The 18,514-nt window shown below is 48.1% G+C and overlaps 2 protein-coding genes across 5 annotated transcripts in view; both read right to left on the bottom strand.

Moving 5' to 3' along the window:
* Nucleotides 1–4,151: 4,151 nt before the first annotated feature.
* On the bottom strand, nt 4,152–10,154 carry sbk3 (SH3 domain binding kinase family, member 3). Of its 2 annotated transcripts, none has more exons than XM_028821204.2 (3): nt 9,216–10,154; nt 8,910–9,112; nt 4,152–5,102 (listed from the first exon to the last, which is right to left on the bottom strand). In XM_028821204.2, exons 1-3 carry the CDS (start codon nt 9,358–9,360, stop codon nt 4,323–4,325), a joined length of 1,128 nt encoding a protein of 375 aa, XP_028677037.1. In that variant the 5' UTR covers nt 9,361–10,154; the 3' UTR covers nt 4,152–4,322. The 2 variants fall into 2 exon arrangements, with proteins under 2 accessions (XP_028677037.1, XP_051775785.1); XM_051919825.1 differs by having other exon boundaries at nt 9,244–9,365.
* A 2,808-nt stretch (nt 10,155–12,962) lies between these two features.
* The window catches only part of LOC114666370 (zinc finger protein 454-like), a 36,134-nt gene continuing 30,582 nt past the window's right edge, over nt 12,963–18,514 (bottom strand). For all 3 annotated transcript variants that reach the window (XM_051919817.1, XM_028821201.2, XM_028821200.2), the window contains exon 2: nt 12,963–17,685. In XM_051919817.1, the coding sequence (XP_051775777.1) occupies nt 15,540–17,633 (2,094 nt within the window). In that variant the 5' untranslated portion in view covers nt 17,634–17,685 and the 3' untranslated portion in view covers nt 12,963–15,539. The remainder of the gene's footprint in view (nt 17,686–18,514) is intronic.

Raw genomic sequence — 18,514 nt, 5'->3', positions numbered from 1 at the left:
GTCCAATAACAAAACACCGCTCGGGTTCAGATCGGGGGGGCCATTCCTCCCAATCACGCCCTTCCAGGTCTCACTGTCATTGCCCACGTGAGCATTGAAGTCTCCCAGCAGTACGAGGGAGTCCCCAGAAGGTATGCCCTCTAGCACCCCCTCCAGGGACTCCAAAAAGGGTGGGTACTCCAAACTGCCGTTCGGTGCATACGCACAAACAACAGTTAGGACCCGTGCCCCCACCCGAAGGCGGAGGGAGGCTACCCTCTCGTCTACCGGGGTAAACCCCAATGTACAGGCTCTAAGTTGGGGGGCAATAAGTATACCCACACCCACTCGGCACCTCTCACTGGGGGTAACTCCAGAATGGTAGAGAGTCCAGCCCCTCTCAAGGAGATTGGTTCCAGAGTCCAAGCTGTGCGTCGAGGTGAGCCCGACTATATCTAGCTGGAACCTCTCAACCTTGCGCACTAGCTCAGGCTCCTTCCCCTTCAGAGAGGTGACATTCCATGTCCCAAGAGCCAGCTTCTGTAGCCGAGGATCGGACCACCAAGGTCCCCGCCTTCGGCCACCACCCAACTCACACTGCACCCGACCTCCTTGGCCCCTCCCATAGGTGGTGAGCCCATGGGAAGGGGGACCCATGTTGCCTCTTCGGGCTGTGCCCGGCCGAGCCCCATGGGTGCAAGCCCGGCCACCAGGTGCTTGCCATCGAGCCCCACCTCCAGGCCTGGCTCCAGAGGGGGGCCCCGGTGACCCGTGTCCGGGTGAGGGAAAACGCCGTCCAAATTTTTTATTCATCATAGAAGGCAAACTGAGACCTTGTGATATTAAACTCAAAATGAAAAACCGTAACCTTTTCAGGGTACATACCTGTCCATCATGGGGCCCACTTAGTGCACATACCTACAAGGGGACAGTTTTTTAATGTCATAACATGCAATCATGATGTGATGAGGGAGGAAAACCCATGTAGACATGGAAAGAACATGCACACCTAAAATGACATGGCTGCAATTTGAACCCCCAATGCTGGATCCATGAAACAGTAGTGCTAACCACTGTGCCGCTTACAGACAGTTTTAGTGGATTTTGAGAGTAGTTTTTTGTAAACTCTCCTCTCTGTTCATTTCATTTAGCTGTTCTTTCATTTTATGGCTGCTCACTTGCCTTATTCCTCTCTCATGTGCTCCAGTTTAATGGTTATGGTAGAGGACATGAAGGTCAAATAATGTGATAGATAACTACAAGGATCAACACCACTTTCTGGTTAAAGAACTACACAGATTCTAGGAGAAGGCAAGTATGAGGAGCAGTTCAGCAAATGGGGGAATCTCATCAAGAAGGGAAGGGTCCTTGATGGGAAGCAGGCTTTAAGTTACAAAATGGAGGAAAATATTTTAAAAAGCCAAAGGGGGCTTTAAGTTATAAAATGAGGGGAAAATTAGAACAGTTTTGATGAGCACAGGCCATTTAGCCAACCCTCCATCCTATTACTAGTCCATCCTATTCACCAGCATTTTTCAAAATAACATAAAAGTCGAGTTTTAAAGGTCCTTAAAATGCTACTGTCCACCACACTCCTTCGTCACTTATTCAATGTGTTTGTGGTTCCTTGTATGAAGAAAAAGTGAATTTTGATAGTTACGAGTCGAGTATGACTCTCAGGTCCTTCACATAAGGGTACTTTCAAGTTTCTGACCACCCATTGTGTATTCAAACCTAACATTTTTACTGCCTACATCTAATTCTTTACATTTTCTGACATTAAATTTCATCGTACACAAATCTGTCCAAGCCCCTCCATTATCTGCACTCCCTACTAGTTTGGTATCATCTACAAACTTAACCAGCTCAGTGATTTTATTTCTACCCAGATCTTTTATTTATTTATATATATATAATGTTTTGTGAAAGCCAGCCTGGCACAGACAGACACCATCTTAAGTCCACCACACGCTTTATTTTCACAATTATTTACAAAATAAAGTCCCACACAGTGGTCCCACAACAGTCGCCCTCTTCACAGGCCTCTCTTCCCGGTCTCCGTGGTCCGCCTTTCCTCTCCTCACGGGAGCTTCATACTGCTCCCGCTCCTGACTCTAGCTCTCTGACTGGAGTGAGGCGGCCCCTTTTATTCCCACCCGGATATGCTCTAGATGCCTGAAGACACTCTTCCGGCAGCACTTCCTGGTGTGGCAGAAGTGTTGCCCTTGCACCCGGAAGTACTCGGGGCATCCACTTGGGATCAACACTTGGGAAGGTCCTTCCTCCACCTTCCCAAGTGTTGATCTTCCGGGCTCCACGATGCTTGGGGCACTCCCTGGTGGTGGCCATGGGCCCCAGTGGGCTTGAGGCTCCTTGCTCTTTCCCTGTGGTCCCCTCAACATCCAGGGCGGTTGCCCCCTTGTGGCCCGGGGGACATATAAGCCACCTCTCGGTCCTTCCAGGCGTCCCGGCTGGGTCTGACCCCCAGCCTTCTGTGACAAATATATAAAATATATATATATATTTTTTTTATAAAAGCGGCAGCCACAGCACTAACCCTTGAGGGAACACCACTTTTATCATTATACAGTTCCCCTGACCATAATCCCTTCTTCCACATTTTTGAGCCAATTTTGTACTGACCTACAGGCAGACTATGTCTTGAATTCCCACTTCATTTAGTCTGATTAAAAAAGTCAAAATGTAATAAGTGAGAGTTCTTCATGGAAAGGGGGCTTACATTACAAAATTTTGAAAATTTGAAAAATTGTGACAAGAATAGGTCATTAAGCCCAACAAGGTTGTCCATCCTATTTGCTGAGATTCTCCAAAACAACATCAATTTGAGAACTGAATGTCCCTAAAATTCTACTTTTCACCTCACTACTTGGTCACATATCTATTTTGATAGTGACCAGTTCACTATGACTCCTAGGTCCTTCTCATAAGATGTATCTTCCAGTTTCAGACCTTCCATTGTGTCGAAACCTACCATTTCTACTTCTTACATGTAACACTTTAGATTTACTGACATTATTTTTTATCTGCCCAAGTCCCTCTGTAACAATTCAGCCGATTATTCATCATCCACCCTTCCACATAGTTTGATATCATGTGCAGTCTTCATCAGCGTATGTATTGTATTTTCATCTATGTTGTTTTATGTGTTTAAAAAACCACACCATCAGCACTGGCCACTGCTGGGCACAATGTCAGCTATTTCTGAAAAAGTTCCCCCTGCTATAATCCTTTGCTTCTTGGGTTAGGTTAATTTTGTACCCACTTACACATCACACCCTGAATTTCCACCTCTTTTCCTTTGGAAAGAAAGCCAAATTGTAACAAGTGAGAGTCCTTGATGGAAAGGGGGCTTTAAATTGCAACATTTGGGGGGAAATATTGAAAACATCAGATTGTATTAAGCAGGATCAGGAAAACTGTTCCTACCTTGTGTCTAAAGGGTTCCAGCACTTTCTAAATAACTTAAACAGGTTTGTATCATCAAAGTGGGTGACGTTGTTGGATTAAAAAAATGCAGTCACACAGCCCCCAAACTTGGCACACGATTATTAGGACTCCTGTAGTATGAAGCCCACCACTGCAATCCTCTTATCTGCACAGCCCTGGTCTTTGTTGGCACTCCTGCCAGCCTTAAATCCGTTACACATCACATAGCTGCCCCTGTCCATCACAACTTTCATACCAGCAAGACAGACCCTACATTAATCGAGATGGGTGCAGACCGTTCCACATCCATCTTTCACGGCCAGTTCCAGCCTCAGCCCAACCTCTGCTCTTTTTATTCATCTGTTAATCCGCTCACTTGTTCTGCGTGCGAGGTGGGATTGTGAGGCGCTATAGATAGACTGCGGCATTCCTCAGCTCCATCTGCCAGAACAGCCTTCACACAAATCCAAGTGCTTGTATCACAGCCAAAGTGGAAAGATGAAACACGACGGCCAACTTACAGAACGGCTTTAAAGGGCGTCTTACGTCTCACCTGAATGTTGGTGCAAAGTGACCAAACCCAGATGATGGAGCTTTCCTGGGGGGTATGTGAGAGAACTCAAGAATGTGAATTGTGTTGATGAAGAGGAACACTGATGCTCCAGAATGTTCGTGCTTTGTCTCATTGATTTTTTTTTTCCATTTCTGTGAAGGTCCCAATCACATTTTACAGAAAAAATTATTTTATTCAACTGCAATAAAGAATATGTTCAACCTAGAAAAGAAAAAAAAAAGAAATCACAGTTTACAAAATTCCTTTATAAACTTATAAAATAGAGGTCAGAGGTTCATTTGGCAGGAAAACCCCAAATTTTGACCTTTGAGTGCTTGATGCTTCACAGCTGAGTCCACTTCTGTCCCGTCTGTACGGCACAGCTGAAAGATGAAGGCCGGCACTCCGCCACCTCTGAGTTGCGTGACTGTGTTTTTGTACCCAGCTCTATGCCTTCCCTTGCTTTATCCTTCACCCAGGCACCCCCAAAATACTGAAGGACCTCCTTAGGGGCTGCCCTAGCCTTAGCATCAGGTGTCAAGAGTCCTTTGAAAAGTGAGAGGGCGAGGGTGGTGAAGGAGGAGAACTGGGTAGGAGCGGTCATCCTGGTCTGTCCTTCTTGACCTCCATCATCTCCCACTCTGCTGGAGGGGCTTGAAGATTCTCCTGCTTCTGTGTGATCTGCCAGTGGATCACCGTGATGCACCTCTTGACTGTCAAACCATGTTTTATACTCCCGATATAATGGATCTGAACAGCTTGTCTTCTCCCAGGGAAAGTTCCCAGTTAAAATACAGAAGAGGAGGACGCCAAGTGCCCAGCAGTCCAAGCTTGGTTCGGCCAGTAGGCGAGGTGTGGTACCATGTTGCGCCTTCTCCTCCTCCTCCGAGATAGTCAATTCAGGGGCGCTGTAAGGGACAGGCCCCGATGTCCCATGAATCCGGGATCCACGTGGCTTTGTGAGTCCAAAGTCAGACAACTTGACCCGAGAGCAGTCAGGCACACAAACCAGGACGTTCTCTGGCTTCACGTCACGATGGACCAGCCCCTTCCCATGCAGAAAATCCAGGGCCTGAATGAGCTGGACAAGGACTTTCCTGGCACTGCTTTCTGGTACCCCAACCTGAGAAGAGAGAGGATAGGGAGAGTGGATTCAGCCAAACAGAGAGTGAAGATTCAAATTTGAAAAAAGACATTAGGTAGGAGTGTCATGCAGCTAAAGTGAGGGGGCCACATGACCAAAAAAAAATCTGGAAAAGCAGTTCACCCATCCTAATTCAAAATTAAACTGGCAAAACAGCTGGGATGGAACTGGGGCTGCAAGCAGTCTGAAATGGTGAGCTGATGGGCATACAATTTGTTCTAAAAAGAAAGGGTCTGGTGTGAACTGGGAGAGCAAATGTACTGTACTGTAATTCAAATGAAACTGGGCCAGCAGTAACCAGGACTGAAATGGGAGAGCATGAATGACTTGGAAAAGGACGGACATGACACTCATCAGTGAGTCAGCAAGTAGCCGGTTTGCATTGGAGTTAGGAATACCCAATACTCTAAACCAAACTGGGACAGCAAGTGAGGTACAGTACTCCGAATGAAACAGTGTGCACAAACCAGGACTGAACTGGGCGCGTGGGTGGTGTAAATTAGTCAAAAGTGAACTATGGACATGAAACAGTATCAAAGAGAAAGTGCTCGGTAAAGGACAAATAAAACACTCACCAGATGTCACGTGGCAGAGCAAGTAGTCTGTGTGAATGGGAATTAAACTGGGAGTGCAGTAACCAGACACACAAATGTGGGTCAGCAAACGGTATGCTGTCTCCAGGACTGAACTGGGAGAATTTGGTCTAACTGGGGCCACGCAGTCTGGACAAAAGGAAGGAGCCTGGTAAAGGCTGCACACGGAACTAATCAGACGGCACCTGGAAGTGCAAACAGTCTGTGTTAATGGGAATTAAACTGGGAACAGAACAGAAGTCCACAGAACTGAACAGGGACCTGAAACAGTCAGCACTGACTGTAATGAAACTGGGAGAGCAAATGAGCTGCCATTACCAGAATGGAAATGTGGGAGCAAGGAGTCGCCTCCAATCAGAGCCAAAGTTTGGACTGTTAGCAAATAATAAAATAGCAGGGGGTGAGTTTAGTAGAATCAAACAGGGACAAATGTGTGTTATTGGGAACTAAACTGGAGGAGCAACTGACATGCACCTGAATGAGCAAATGGTCTGCAGTGGTGAGAATGAAACTGGGGAGGTGAAGTCTCCATACTAGTAAGACCGGGAGAGAAAGTGGCCTACAGGAATCTGGATAACACTGGGCCAGTAAGGTGGTTACCACAAATCAGAGCCAAACTGGGAAAGCAAGAGGTCTGCGCTTTTGGAAGGGTCACTTAGCACAACATGAGAGGAAAAAACAGTTTGGATTAAAAGTCATCTGAATTGATAGAAACTGAAGTAGGAGAACAAGCCTTGCATACTTTTTGAGAGTCGGGTGGCAGGGCTTGCAGCCTGCACATATCAAAGTTAAACTGGGAAACAAAGCAGTTTGGATTAAGAAACAGAGAGTAATTACAACAAGCAGTCTGAATGCAGTAATAAATGGGAGTGAAATCGGGACTGAATGGGGGGCACGGGGGCTAAAGTATTAGCACTTGGCTTGACACAGAACTCGTATGGCATGCAGCAGAAAAACATGTAGTGGGGTAAGTGGTCTGTGCTAGTCATAATGAAATGGGAGATAAGTGACCCCACCAACAGAACTTGAACTGGTACAGCAAGTGGCCCACAAGAATCAGAAAATTGTACTGGGGATTGTAAGCCGTCTATGAGGTCACCTAACAGAAAATGGGAAGAAGGAACATGGGGAGCAAGTGACAGGAATGATAGTGTGCAGAATAAAATAATCACTAACCACAGCTGAACTGGTACAGCAAGGGAACTGCTGGGGGGCATGCACTGAAGGGAAGTGACCTGGCAGAACTGGTGGTCCAAGCTAATCAGAATTGAACTGGGGAGAGAGTGGGTCCACTTTGATAAGACTTGAATCGAAAGAGGAAGCGATCTACACTATAAAACAGTGAGCAGATATCGGAGCTCCAAAGTAAACAAGAAAGCAAGGAACCTGTGTTATGAAGTACCGGAATGGGCCGGTGGTCTACACTAATGGCAACTGAAGAAAGAGAACAAGTGGTCCATACATTTGGGAAACAACCAGGCAGAGAATTCACTTCTCAGAATGGGAGAAGACATGAGTTTGTATTAATGAGAAGTGAACGATGTGCGCTGCTGGGAAGGAACGTTTCCTGGTTTAAGCAGAGAGCAGTGGAGGAGCAAAGGGCTGTGATAATCAGAATTAAAATGGCACAGCCAGGGCTCAGCACTGTCCAGAACTGGTAGAGCAAAGAGCCTGGATTAATGGAAGTCGCATTGTCAATGTACAGAGTACAGTGGACTTGTTGCCTGCATGTTGGGCCACCGTGAAACACAGCACCATTCTCCAATGTGACAATTTACAGGTTTATAGGGTCAAGATTGGCACATGTATACAGGACAGTGAAATTCTTACCTGTACGTCCAACCATCGTGCTACACGTCACCGTGATCATCAAGAATGCATTGAACATCATCACTTCATTTCATTTCGGAGAAAACATAAATCAGCTTACAGGGGGTACTCCTCTCCACCCAATTTTAAGAAAAGCAGAGTCCTTTATAACTAAAGACCAGGGTTCAAACCCTAAAGTGTGGAGACATACTGCAGGAGCGGCGTTATGCAGCAATACCACACCACCCACTATGTATAATGTGGAAATCCCCAAGAAAAAACAAATAAATAAATCGCACAAATGGGAAATAATGAGATGGTAGAAATGGTATCTGCATAATCAGAATGGGAAAACTTTGTATTAACAAGAATTGAACTGGGACAGCAGATGATGTACACGTAAATAAGCCGAAGGGTAAGGTCTATTCATTAATGGAGAAGTAGAAGGTGTACTGCTAAGAATTAAACTGGCGAGAACAAGTGACCTGCACATATCAGAAAATGGTAAACGACCACCACAGATCTCGGCGCAGCCGGAGATGCCGATGGTTGGTTTATGAGATGTGGACTGGGAAGGCAAGTGGCCTCATACTGGTATAGTTACCACATGCAGTCAGCACTGCAGAGGACCACCGGTTAGTGTTTTTGCTGTTACAGGAACTCTAAAACAATTCTGGGATCTGGAAGTGTGTAAATGCGTGTTTTTGATTAGCCCCCCTCTCAATATGGCTCCCATCTACTGAAAAAATGAGTTTAACTTTCAAGGGATGCTTGAGAATTGCCAGCTGCTGTTGACGTTCAGCAATAAATAAAATGGTGTTCTGCATCTTAATCCATTCTTATTTACCAGAGAGGCCACAGAGTGGTGGCGTGTTGCATGTTGGTCGGACAAGCAAGTGAGAATTTCACTAGACTCTGCACACCTGACCATAGCACCCCCAGCTATGATAAACAGGAGAGAACTTCCAAGGGTTTGATGGGAAGGACCTGCACAGCACGCAGTGAGCACTAAACGGAACCTGACGCGGAAGTTCAAATGGCCCACACACTTGTGAAATGACCTGACAGAAGCGTCAAACTGTAAGAGCAGCAGATCTTTGTGTTAACGAGGATGGAACAGAAAAAGACAGCATGACAAAAAGTGACGGGTGACAAACTGCAGTCACGGCTCAGTCAGGCTGGAGATAAGCGTGTGACCGCAGAGGACTTCAAAGCGGCCCACGGTCACTGGCATTCCGGCCCGATAGGCTTATCGGGAGAAGTCGTGGCTAATGTCTGCACCATTCTCTCTGAGTGAAATTAGAAAAGCAGAGCAGATGGATAAAGGTAGAGAGGGGGAGCCTGCACTACCAACGTCTACTGACGCCAAACCCCACCACCCTACCTGAGGTACGATGATTTCGAACAGGTCACCATGGATGGCCACTTCCTGGGCGAACCCGTAGAGCCGCAGTGACTGGAAAACAATTCCAAAGACTCCGATGATACAGGGGTGACTGGACAGACAGAGTGAGATAGTGTATTCCCTAAGGAACGAGAGCTTGGACGTGTTGCTCTTGCGGAAAAGCTTCAGTGCCATGGGGGTGCCTAAGAGGAGAGAAAGAAAGAAAAAAAGATAAGCTGTTTTGATTTTGCAAACGGGAGCTCTCAGGCTGGCACGTGACACGAGCCGCACACCCATCTCACTGACCTTTTCCTTTGTGCACAGCCAGCATTACCTTTCCATAGGAGCCCTGGCCCAGCTGCTTGATGACCCGGAAGTGGTCCGACACCTCGAAGGTGGACAGAGACTGAGCTGTGAGGTGACACATCTCTTCAAGCAGTAGAGATGTCATTGTAACTGAAGTCTGCTGTGAGAGCTAAGATTCACAGCAAAGAAGGATTTCTACCCTGGGCTCCCACGGAGTGTGTCGGGTGCTACATGCAGAGCTACCTCTCCATCTACTGCTGGCTTCTCCTGCAGCTCTTCAGCAGAGGCAGCTGATATAGTCCACTTGCTCCCCCCACTTCCCCACCCCCTTGTCACTCTTCCTGCACCCGAGTCACCGGAGGTGACAAGATGGAACTCTGCATTCAGCTCCGTCCTCTATATGGGGATGATGGGCGGGGGGCACTTCAGTCGCACGATCTGAATGCCAATATTCCACATTTTAAGCATCGTCACAGTGGCATTCGCTGGGCAGACGCCTGTCCGCTTCTCAGCTGTCCAGTTAGTGGCCCTGGGCCCTTGGCCAGCGCAGCACATCAGCAGTTTGCTGTGACTATGAGAGCAATGTTAACGCCACAGATCTCTTCTCTGCCTGGCTAATCGACACATCAATCACTCTCTGCTTTCACACCGTGCCTCGGCCCACCAGCCGGTAGCGAGCTTCTCTGTTGGGACTGTTTGTCCTGTCCCTGGAGCTCTCCCTTCCTTCTGCCACATCCCCCACTGGTGCCCACCGGCGCTCTGTGCACACATTACTGATTAGAACAGAAGTTGCTGTCAACACTGACCTCGAGTTACATTTTTGAGGTAATCACTGGAGAAGCCCACCTGCCCTTCAAGCCTGAATCCTGCAGGGTCAGTTGTTCACCTGTACAGGGCACTGACCACACAGGTTGTGTCAAAGCAGCGTGGACATCACTGTGCTACTGGCTGCTCTCTGGGACTGGGATGTGCCCACTCGACCATTGTGGGCTTTGCCAAGAAAAGCAGGGTGTACGAGGGCACTGAAAAACCGATTCCAGCACTTTGTGTAGATTCCAGCCGGCTGCTAATCCCTGTGCTAATGGTGAACCACGAGCGTGTGGAGGTGCAGTAACCCGATAATAACGATCACATTTCTAAGGCACCTGATGTTTCTGAGGAAGCAGCGTCTGGGTGGCTGTGGGCCCACAGCCAGGGGTCCGGCTTGAACCAGAACATGACGAGATCTGAGAGCGGGGAGATTAAGATCGCTAGTGGTAAGCAGCATGCCTCAAGTTTGCAGGTGTTTATGGGCCATTAATAGCAGTCTGGGGGGTGGGGGGGTGACCTCCTCGCCACTTCTGCACCCAAATTCTCTTCTGGGGGCTACCTTGGACCCCCTATGTTCCCAGTGTGCCCTTGATCCATCCAACTAAATCTCACCACTTTCTAAGTGAAGCCTCCACGTGGCTGACAGAGAGCAGAGGCCTGGTCGCCATGGCAGCAGCATCGTCAACAACAGCAGCAGCCGCCAAAACACTTGGAGAGCCGATTACAAACCAGAGCAGCTGCACCGCTGATCAGGGCCGAGCCAGCTAAATATAACATCCTTCACACCTCGGCTGCCTCAATCAGGCCAGCTGCCGCTCTCACTGGCACCCACCATTGTGCCGAGCTACAGTTTAATAATCTGCAAAAAGCGTAAAGGCAGTAAATCACAATGAGCAACAGCAGCAGAAGCACCTCCTGCAGGCTCTTCTACCCTGTGCCACAGTGGAGCTTAACATCTGTTTGACATCACAGCTCTGGCCACAGCCCCACATCACTTGTGTGACATCAGAGCCCTGGCCACACCACAAGATCACATTAGTGTGACATCAGTGCACTGGCCATACCCCCATTTCACACATGGGACATCAGAGCTCAGGTCACATGACCAGCTCACTAGTGTGACATCAGAGCTTGGGCTACACACGCCAGCTCACCTACCTGTGAGACATCAGAGCTTTGGCCACACACTCCCGACTCACCCATATGACATCAGCATTCTGGCTTTCATGTATGACACACCAGTCACACCTACAGCTCACTGATGTGACATCAGCAGCCTGGTCACACTACACCTTACCTGAGTGACATTGGCACCTTGGCCACCCTTAGTAGCTTCACACTTGTGTGCCATTATGGCCTCATCCTGAGCTCATCTCCACTCAGAGGCCACATTTTACATCCATCTGCTCGTTAATGTAAATCACCAGCTCCTTCAAACAACCAATCATGTGGGCCCAACTCTATAGCATGCACATGTTGGTCAAGAGGTCATTAGAATGGTCAAGAAGCCTGATCTAAGTGACTCGGACTGTGGTGTGATTAGTGGTTGCCAGACCTGGCGGTTCAGAAACCTCCCTGGACTTCGCAGCATCCAGAGTTTGCAGAGACGGGTGAAATAAACCTAACACACCCAGTGAGGGGCGGTTGTGTGGACCAAAACACCATTAGGTCAGAGGAGACTGGCCACACACATTTGAGTTTAACGGAAAGGTCACAAACACATAAAATACCACCTCATCATCAAAGTGGTGTGCAGATGGGCAACAGCAGCAGAAGACCATGTCATGTCAATTCCAAGTGGCAAGGCTACTCTAAAACTGGTCAACTGAGGACTGGAGTGATGCCACTTGATAAACCAAACCTGCTTCTGCTGACAGAGGCACACTGAATTTGCCATAAACACCAAGAACTTAAAAATCCAGATGGCAGTGTGATGAACGTCTTTTTGGCACACATCTGGCCTCCTAATACCAAGTAAGCATTCACAAGGGTGGTTGCTGGCCTTTTGTATCGCTCTATGACTGCAGTCGAACCTTAGAAACAGATAATGTGCCACATCACAAGGCACATGCCACCTCAAGCTGGCTTCACAGACATGACCGTGACTTCTGTTTACCCTTGATGGTCCCCTTGTCTCAGTATAATATGGTGCCTTTGGGATGAAGCAAGATGGGAGGTTCATAGCATAAACAGGTGACTGACAAATCAACACGAACTGTGCAATGCCATTGAGAAGGTAGGCACCCAAATCCTAAAGTGGGATGTCCAACACCTTGTTGAATCCATGCTTTGAAAAATTCAAGCAGGTCCTGTTTTGAACTAGATGGTGGACCTACTGAAGTGACATCATAACTCTGGATCCTTCTAAGCCTACCTGAAACTTATTCGGGCCAGCTGTGTAGTGTTATGTCTGTGCCCCCTGGACCGCACATGCTTGACACTTTTGTGATGCTCTGTCACTGCTTAGTCAATCCTCATGACGTTGCCGTCTATTGAGCCCTCCTGTGTGACTCCCCGACCTGTGCGTCATCACAGACACCACAATGTGACTCATGACAACCTGAATGGAAGTTAATGCCATGATTAGGGGGGCACTGTCACACAAATGGATGGACCGGAAGCAACAAGCAAGTTTCTACAGAGAGCATGACCTGGATCAGACAACAATGGTCACCTGTCAGTCATCAGGCACGTCCTTCACGTCGACTTTTCGCTCTTTATGAGTTAGCAACAAACCTGGCACCCAGACATGGCAGCCCTCCTCCCCCCCCGACCAATCAATCCCATCCTATTGTATTCTAGGAACCCCAGCCACTGCCAGACCAAAGGGATCAAAATTTATTTCACAGGGGTCTCAACTGCACAACTTGTGTGGCAGATGCAGTCAGAGGGGTGAGGCTTTCTGGGAATGAAAGAAGGCAGAAGACGACCACCAAAGAGAGCTGTTGGAATTCTTGCTGTATTTATAGAGAGCAGATTACAAATGACAGCCCAGCACAGAGAGGTCAAGATTCAGTTGCTGTTGTTATTATTGCCCTCATCAGTGGCATGGTGGAGCTATTTGGGTTAAAAATTCATAGCGAGGTTGAGCTACCGCAGACCACCTTCACCACATCCACCTGGCCGCTTGCCTAGCTGCATCCCTCCAACTCCTTTGAAAACATTTGATTTAAAGTCCACCACAAATGTAGCTCCTAAGAGACCCCTCCATCAGCCCAGCATCTTCCTCTGTCCAGCTGAAACAGGCTGGTCAGATTAACAATATGGGGGCGATAAAGAGACACACCATAGTCCACCCCAGGAATGTGCTAGTTCCCCCATTAGAAAGAAGCTTTTCAAATGTTGTGACAAGGGGGAGATTGCAATAGAAACCTTTAATGACACCAGACTTGGGTCAGAAGAACAAAGCTGGAACTGACAGAGAAAGAAGTGACCAGAAAGGTGGCACATGTTGGAGTCCAAGGTCCAGCAGCTTCATCCTGGGCCCCTGGTTAATATGCTCACTGTACCCTGACTTGACACTGGTGGAACCGAGAAATGATTGGATCAGGAAAAATGAAACATTCTGAAAACGGGCTTCAGTCGGGTTGCCTACAAAGGGGGGGTGGGAGCACAGGAGGAGTCATCTTCCCATTGCAGTGGGTGACACATGACTGGGATGAAGCTGCAATGATGCAGTTTACTGGACTGACCCTGGAGGTGGTACAGCTAACTGGAGTGAGAGATTTGTAACTGTGGCTTTCATTAATGTTTAACAGAATGAGCAGAAATGCACTAAAGTAAAGGGAGACCACCTATAACTGCAGTACAGAATGATGGGACATGGGGTGCAAAATCATTTGGGGCTGAGAAACTCAATGGGCAGATTTTAAAATGACAACAGCAGGTGAGGCGTGAGATGAAAGGTGGGACTTTACCTGTGTCAGATGGTATAATGAAGGGTGTCTTTACAGTGGGCTAAAGGGGCGTGCACTTTCCTGTATCACATGGGCTGTCTCCTTAACCCAATGTCACATGACATGACTTCGGATTGTTGGGTATGTCAGAATTTCTAACTGCAGTTGTTGATCTTGTTCTTTTACACAATTGAAAAACTGCTGCTCACGTCACATTTACCAACTGAGTGATGACCTTCCACTACAGCCGTGCTTGCCCCTTTTTCTGACAGCCAATGGCAGGCTACCTGATGGAGCTGGCACTGTACGAAGGGTTAACAGGTACAGTGAGTTCAGCTGCAACCTCTGTTCCTTTTTCCTAGTCTCTGCATTCTACTTTGAGATGAGCCTTGACTGAGTGTCACCTCTCATGCAAACAGAGCCCACCCCAGTGAAGTCGTGGACTAGTTGGACCGAGTCGCTGGGTATGTCACATTAGGTGACTGATTTCACAAGAGCATACTGCCGCTGACTCGCCCAGATTATGTTACTGAGGGCTACAACTGAAAGTCACTGGAAACGTCATGGAATGTGACCACCTTCACCTGTGTGACATGGCCTCACTGAGGCCCAAGTAGACAAGCATGATCAATGTGCCTTTGTGCTGGTGTGGCCTAAAGGCCCCGTCACATTACATAACATTCAATCACAGAGTGGCATACTCAGGGACTCACTCCGACAAAAGAAAAGAGGTCCAATTTTGTTGTTAGTTGTAGAGGTGGGCTCTGTGTGCATGACAGCCACAACAGTCCATGAATTCTTCTCTGCAAGTACAACGCATAGAATGCACTGACAAGGTACAAAGAACACGCGTGTTTTGGACCTCACACACTGAAGAGAAGTTTGTCTGTTTGTTGTCTCATATTTTAAATGCCATGACAGAACGGAACAAAGAAAAACCAGTTGACTAAGACTACGGCTGAACTCTCCATTCCTGTAAAGCCTTCCACAAAGCCACCGGCTCCTTCACAGACAAAACTTCACATTTGGAAATGTGAAACCGTGCTGGAAAGTCATCAGGGGGTTGCGTATTTTGTCACGTTCTGCGATTTCTAGTTATGTAAATTGACCCAGACAGGTGACAAGATCAGTGTCAGTAGGAGTCAACTACAAGTCGTGTAACGGGACATCAGCTTTAGTGGTGACACGTTTCAATCTGTGCATGAGTGACATGTGATGACAGGGGATGTGCCATTACTGCCATGGATAATGAAAGACCTGAGCACAGTTTTACTGGTTAAAAATGGAATAAAAACAATGCCAGTCTACTGGATTGGAGTGCAATGACTGGCACTGGGGTACTGCAGAGCTGGACAGTATCATTTCCCCACTATAGTCTCTCTACCAACCTGTTGGTTACCCTCATATATCAGATGCATGCGGCCAGCCAGTCAGTGTGTGTCTGTACGCCTGTGAGGGGCTAACCTCTCAACTCCTCAGGTGCTACACCTCCATGGCTCCAACTAGAATTAACCGACAGATGAATGGAGGGAATAAGACTGGGTGAAAAGGAAGCCTTTCGTGGGAGTGGCTGAATGATGCAGATGATGTTACATGACCATCAGTGACCCCCCCCCCCTCACAAACAGGTAGGAGGTGGATGGCCACCCCCTTCCTGCCATGTCCGGTGCACCCGCTGGTGCTGTAACAAATTGGAGGGATGTGCAAAACCTTTGTCACAGACTTGGCACTTGTAGGGCGTCTGGCCAGTGTGCACCTTCTCATGAACAGTCAAGTAGGAGTAGTCCTTAAAGTACTTGTCACAGAAGCCACACTTGAAGGGCCTTTCCTGGCTGTGAACCCTGTGGTGCTGCAACAGCAGCGATGGGCGAGTAAAAGCTTTCTGGCACACATCACACTGGTACGGCTTCTCCCCAGTGTGGGCACGCTGGTGGATCACCAGGTAAGAGCTCTGTTTAAAAGCCTTGCCACAGGTCTGGCAGACATAGGGTCGCGCTCCTGTGTGCACCCGCTCATGGCTGGCCAGGGCATTGGACTGTTTAAAGCCCTTGTTACAGATGGGGCAGACAAAGGGCCTGTGGTTGGTGTGCACCCTCTCATGGACCTTCAGGCTGTGACCGTAGGTGAACTTCTTACCACACATGCCACAAACGTGAGGCTTATCGTCACAGTGCTGTCGTTGATGTGCCAGGAGGGTGTTGGTAGTGGGGAAGTCCTTACCACAATCACTGCACTTGAAGGGCTTCTCCGTCATGTGTATAAGCATGTGCCGTTGAAGCTCATAAGGAGTTTTGAAGCTCTTCTCGCAGCACGAACAGAGAAATGGACGAATGCCTGAGTGGATCCGCCGGTGCTCCTGCAGATTCGAGGAGCGTTTGAACTTTTTGCCACACATCTCACAGGAGAACGGCCGGTGCTCAGTGTGTACCATTCGATGGCTCTTGTAGTCCGAGTGCCGCTTGAAAGTGGCCTGGCAGATGTCGCAGTGGAAGGGCCGGTCTGAGTTGTGGACCACCTCGTGGCTGAACAGTTCCCACGCTCGCTTGAAGCTCTTCTCACACACGCTGCACTGGAATGGCTTGTCATCAACAATCACCTCTTGGATGTTGGAGGGGGAGCGGTCGGTGTACTGCTTGCTGACCCTGTTGCATGCATCCTCCACACCATCATCTTCCTCAATCTCCACATCAACACAGGGCACCAGCTTAGCTGTGGAGTAGCCCCCATTCTCGTCAATCAGCTGGATGAACTTTACCAGGTCAGCCTCCTTGCATTCCGAGGCATCACTTAGAGTCCGGTCTCTCTTGTGTGGCTGCACTTGCGCCCTCTTCTCTTGGCCAGGGCAGACGGCTTGTGTATACTCCTTTGCTTGCTCTGCTCTGCGAAGACTGGCACCCTCTAAGTATTTCTGTGGCATATTGTCAATGTGGCAGTCATGATCCAAGATTGACTCTTGCCTGTCTGGACTGGCAGACAAATGCAGACCATTAATGTTACCAGTGGAAACCTGCTGTATGGTGCCCACTCTACCGCCATTTGTATCCTCAACTTTGAGGTGGTCGTTTGATCTCAAAGGAGACGAGGCACAGCAAACTTCAGTCTGAGAGCCAGAATTTGGTTGCAGGTACTGTGTGGGAGAAATTGGCTTTCTTCTCCGACTACTGCGGTTAGGGCAAATGGAAGCAACAGCTGTGGGCAATGCACGTTGGTAAGAAAGATCCACTCTGCTGGGACCGGAGGAGTTCCTAAGTGAAGATGGGCATAGAAGTGTATGAAAGGGTGGATGACCACCTGCCCGCAGCACTTCTTGTGTGGTGGTGCCACCATACTGCTTGGCATGAGATGTTTCTTTATCTTCCTCCAACCTACTGTGTTCTCTCCACTTGCTTGCTTGTGTTTGCCTGCATTCTCCCTGGCTCTTGGCCCGTTTCCTACTCCAGTTCAGAAGACGAATGGAAGCCAGCTTTCCCTTTTGATTTCCCCAGATGGATGTCTGCTGGAAGCGAACATGGCTCTGCATCAAATTAGACGGCCTCTGAGCAAAATTGCCAGCCTGCTGCCCATGTCCACTCTGTCTCACAGCAGAGGGTTTCCAGTCCAGATCCTCCTCATTCTCCAAAATGGCCAAGTCCTCATCATCTGTACCCTGCTCTGTGGGCTCTTCTTCTTCATCAAGGGTAAAATTCTGATGTCCTCCTCTGCCCACCTCCATTGCACACAAACACACCTCAACACTTGAACCTATTCATTTCTCTGGTGAGATTCTGAAAAAGAAAGCAAACATTGAAAAAGCTTAGCAATACAGAAAGAAATGATTTAAAAAGATACCACCCACAGACTCTCATCTCAAGACGGGGGGAGTGTTGAGTTACTGTCAGTAGTCCGCTATATGTACTGGGGACAAACGCAAGTTGGTGGCATCCACTTACTGCTATTGCACGATTCTGAGCGAGAGAAGTGGTGCTCATTTAAGCTAATAATCACGACTCAATAATGTGTCTCGTTCATATATGGGTTAAAAATTATCATTCAGACCTGAACCTGCTCACTGAACAGGTGGAGTCTGGACATTTCACCCGTGTTTTGGTGGGTTTTCCTCTCACATCCTAATGACCTGCATATTTTTAGCTGGTGTTGTGCGAGCGAGTGTGCCCATCAGTGAAGAGGTGCCTAGTATGCCAGGATGAGCTCAGCCCCCCCAAAACCCTGAGTTTGACAAAAGTGCGAATAAGGTAAGAGGGAGTGAGGCTGAGTGAGAAAGTGCCAACATCTGTATTTTGATAGAAAACTAGAGACCCACTTGTGGGGCAAAAGTCCTCCTTGAGCTCAACTAGATAAGCTCCGGCTTACTGACACGGTGGCCCACCTCTCTGTGTGAGGAAATGAAGGGGCACCAAACAATTTCTTACCGGTGACCATGTGCGTAGATAATGGATGTTAGTGTAGGGCTGCGTCAGTGTGGATCTAAAAAGGAAAAAAAGGTTAATAATTACTTCCACACTGAAAAATAAAAAAATGTTGAAGATGCAATGTTTCAGCAGGAATCAAAAACAGGAGGAAACAAAGCCAAAAGCAGATGAAAGGGGAAAAGGA

Source organism: Erpetoichthys calabaricus, chromosome 16 (genome assembly GCF_900747795.2).
Source record: "Erpetoichthys calabaricus chromosome 16, fErpCal1.3, whole genome shotgun sequence".
Lineage (NCBI taxonomy): Eukaryota > Metazoa > Chordata > Cladistia > Polypteriformes > Polypteridae > Erpetoichthys > Erpetoichthys calabaricus.
The sequence above is the reverse complement of the archived record's forward strand: the minus strand, read 5'-3'. Positions and strand labels throughout refer to the sequence as shown.

Excerpts from the sequence above, each read along its gene's own strand:
- sbk3 (XM_028821204.2), bottom strand. The coding sequence starts at position 9,360 with ATGACATCTCTACTGCTTGAAGAGATGTGTCACCTCACAGCTCAGTCT. Across the intron at positions 9,113-9,215 it reads GGCTGTGCACAAAGGAAAAG|GCACCCCCATGGCACTGAAG; the intron begins GTCAGTGAGATG and ends CTCTCCTCTTAG. Across the intron at positions 5,103-8,909 it reads TCGAAATCATCGTACCTCAG|GTTGGGGTACCAGAAAGCAG; the intron begins GTAGGGTGGTGG and ends CTCTCTTCTCAG.